Raw genomic sequence first — 3,322 nt, 5'->3', positions numbered from 1 at the left:
AGAAGAGTTTTGAGTCAGTTACTAACTCTAAAGAAGAGTTTAGAGTCTGTAACCAACTCTAAAGAAGAGTTTTGAGTCCGTTACTAACTCTACTGAGACTGAGTTGTTTTTAAAGTGTCTCTTACAGCGAGCCAATCAGAAGCCTCTGTACCCTGTGACATCACTGTGACGCTGCAAGGGGAGAGCCTGAGGACTGTGAGTCAAACTGTTGGATCTATTTAGTGTGCGTGGGCGGCGGCGGCGGGACACGTCAGCGCTGCTGAGGGAAGGCCTGATCACCTCGCACCCCCTCCACGCTGACGCTGCTACACCCACGGCTCCGTCAGCTACATGTACATCATCTGGAAGACTTCCTCTGCTCATCATCGTTTCCAAGGTTACAGGACATTATGACACTAGATTATTATTACTGTCATTATTATTTATAATATAATAATAATAACAATAATCATACTATAACTATATTTATGACTTTCCGAAAAGTAAAAGACATATATATATTTATTTATTGCTTAATTTCTAAATGTTATTGAGAGGAATTGACATCAGAGTGCTGTTGTTCCTTCTGACTGCTGACTGATTGGTTAAAAAAGTTAACATCATAAAAGATTCCGTCCGTTGTCCTGTTGTTAGTGTTAATAACAATGTAGATAATCTGTGTTCTGTTCATTTTACATTTTATTTAAATTAAATGTTCCTGTTGGCCGCTGGGCGGTGCTGCGTTTTACAGGACTGGAAACTGGTCCGTTTCCGTTTCCGGTTGCGGGTCAGTCCCAGCGCGTTTTGTTTGGGTGCTTTCTTCGCCGTCTGTTTTTGTTTCCTAATCCGCTCTCATGTACCGGACGCCGGACCGAGCTCAGCGGAGCCCCGCAGCCCCGCGGCCGGCTGTGAGATTCCCCTCCCCGGCCTCCGGCTGGGGTTACCCCCGCTCGCCCTACGGAAGGTCCGGGCAACGGGGAGCATCTCCCCGCGGCTGCCCCGCTTACTCTCCGGCTTCCCCGGGTTACTCCCCGGGCTACTCCCCGGGCTCTCACAGAGGATACAGGGACGGCTCCCCGGTGGGGTTCCGGGACTCTCCAGCCGGGTTCGGCAACGGGTCCCGGGGGTTCGGGGACTCTCCAGCCGGGTTTGGCAAGGGGTCCCGGGGATTCGGCAACGGGTCCCGGGGATTCGGGGGGCAAATGCGGTGCAGAGGGAGCGGAGGTTTACGGCGACCTCAGTCCTTTAGTCCCGCCTCAGCTAACTTCCAGGTAAAGTTGACAAAAGATTATATTACCTATCTATTTTATCAAGGAACCCTACCAGATTCCATGTAAATAATCACTATTTATAGCGTGTATAGAGCAGCATATCTATAGGCCACCACAATTGTGAGTGATTCAAGTCACCCCGCTCACAATTTGTTTGATCAACTGCCCTCTGGAAAGAGGTCCAGAAGCCTGCTCCCGCACCACCAGACTCACAAACAGCTTCATACACCAGGCTGTTAGGATGCTGAACTCTCTCCCCCCTCTACCCTCAGTTACATTAATATCCTGGACTTTGGACCCGAAATGGCTGCCTTGCCTTGCACTGCTCAACTTGTACACTTGCACACTTTTTATTGTCCTGAAAACACTTGAGAACACATTTCTGCTGCTCTACATAACCAGCACCACTATGCTACCGCCTGTCTTTTTGCACATTACATAGACTGTCGACAGTATGCATAATTGCACATTTTTAAAACAAATTTCGCTGCTCTTATTTTCCGCATTGTATATATCTTCTTATTTTTTACTTTTTTTATGTTGTTTACTTGAATGTTATGTTTGTCTGTGGACCAAATTTGTTATAAATGTCTTGTCATCGTGGGATAGAGGGAAACGCAATTTCGATTTCTTTGTATGTTTTTGACATGTGAAGAAATTGACAATAAAGCAGACTTTGACTTTGACTTTGATATCTCCACCAGACTCCATGTAAATAATCACTGCTTTTAGCATGTATAAAGCAGCATATCTCCACCAGACTCTATTTAAATAATCACTACTTTTAGCATGTATAGAGCAGCATATCTCCACCAGACTCCATGTAAATAATCACTGCTTTTAGCATGTATAGAGCAGTATACCTCCACCAGACTCCATGTAAATATTCACTGCTTTTAGCATGTATAAAGCAGCATATCTCCACCAGACTCTATTTAAATAATCACTACTTTTAGCGTGTATAGAGCAGCATATCTCCACCAGACGCCATGTAAATAATCACTACTTTTAGCGTGTATAGAGCAGCATATCTCCACCAGACTCCATGTAAATAATCACTACTTTTAGCGTGTGTAGCGCGGCATATCTCCACCAGACTCCATGTAAATAATCACTACTTTCATCATCATAAAAGAATCTCAGAGATTGTTGGTCTATCAGACATGGAGATTAATTAAAAGGTTTTTAAATTGTGTGTTGTGTTGTGTGTGCGCGTGTGTTTTCAGTCTGGATCTTCCGACTCTCCGGTGGAGAAGTACTTCAGTCCGTCGATGCTACAGGATCCCTGGGCAGCTCTGCAGCCCGTCGCCGTCAGGAAGTAACCAGCAAGAGACACTCAACAGACAGGAAGCAACCAGCAAGAGACACTTAACAGACAGGAAGTAAACAGCAAGAGACACTCAACAGACAGGAAGTAACCAGCAAGAGACACCGACAGACAGGAAGTAACAACAAAACATCAGCAGCACCACAAACAGTTTCTCTGAGCGTGCTCAGTAGATCAGCTGATCAGAGAGAAGACCTTCTGAGCGCGCTCAGTAACCAGCACATTTCACTGATTTCAGGGATTTTTACTCAATGAACTGACAATGTTTTTAACAAAGTTTTTACATTTTTAAGCGTCCAATTCTTCTTCTTCTTTGAGGGTTTTATTTACAGAAAATCAAAGCTCTGTTTTTATTTTTGACAATTGAAGAAATAAAAGCTTTAGTTTAAACATAACTCTACACTTTGTTCTTTAATCGTGTGTTTTAATTTGAAAGAAAGATGAAGAACTCACCTGTACTAGAACTTAAAGCCCATGTTGCAAGTTAACCACCAATAATAAATAAAAGTGTGGTAGGACGCGTCCCTCCAGGCCACCGTGTTGTAGGACGTGTCCCTCCAGGCCGCCGTGTAGTAGGACGCGTCCCTCCAGTACCGGCGTGTGGTAGGACGCGTCCCTCCAGGCCGCCGTGTGGTAGCCGTGTCCCTCCAGGCCGCCGTGTTGTAGGACGCATCCCTCCAGGCCGCCGTGTGGTAGGACGTGTCCCTCCAGGACCGCCGTGTGGTAGGACGTGTCCCTCCAGGAC

At 45.8% G+C, this 3,322-nt stretch overlaps 1 protein-coding gene across 3 annotated transcripts; it reads left to right on the top strand.

Annotated features, from left to right (window-relative positions):
- Nucleotides 1-751: 751 nt before the first annotated feature.
- Nucleotides 752-2,904, top strand: mplkip (M-phase specific PLK1 interacting protein). Of its 3 annotated transcripts, none has more exons than XM_034888860.1 (2): nt 752-1,249; nt 2,497-2,904. In XM_034888860.1, the coding sequence occupies exons 1-2, from the start codon at nt 834-836 to the stop codon at nt 2,570-2,572; spliced, it is 492 nt and encodes a 163-aa protein (XP_034744751.1). In that variant the 5' UTR covers nt 752-833; the 3' UTR covers nt 2,573-2,904. The 3 variants fall into 3 exon arrangements, with proteins under 3 accessions (XP_034744751.1, XP_034744750.1, XP_034744749.1); XM_034888859.1 differs by having other exon boundaries at nt 752-1,252; nt 2,500-2,904; XM_034888858.1 differs by having other exon boundaries at nt 752-1,250; nt 2,477-2,725.
- Nucleotides 2,905-3,322: the final 418 nt, after the last annotated feature.

The sequence above is a fragment of the Etheostoma cragini genome, chromosome 12 (genome assembly GCF_013103735.1).
Source record: "Etheostoma cragini isolate CJK2018 chromosome 12, CSU_Ecrag_1.0, whole genome shotgun sequence".
Lineage (NCBI taxonomy): Eukaryota > Metazoa > Chordata > Actinopteri > Perciformes > Percidae > Etheostoma > Etheostoma cragini.
Note: the sequence above shows the minus strand (reverse complement) of the source record. Positions and strands in the feature narration are given on the sequence as shown.

Excerpts from the sequence above, each read along its gene's own strand:
- mplkip (XM_034888858.1), top strand. The coding sequence starts at position 834 with ATGTACCGGACGCCGGACCGAGCTCAGCGGAGCCCCGCAGCCCCGCGG. Across the intron at positions 1,251-2,476 it reads CCGCCTCAGCTAACTTCCAG|TCTGGATCTTCCGACTCTCC; the intron begins GTAAAGTTGACA and ends GTGTGTTTTCAG.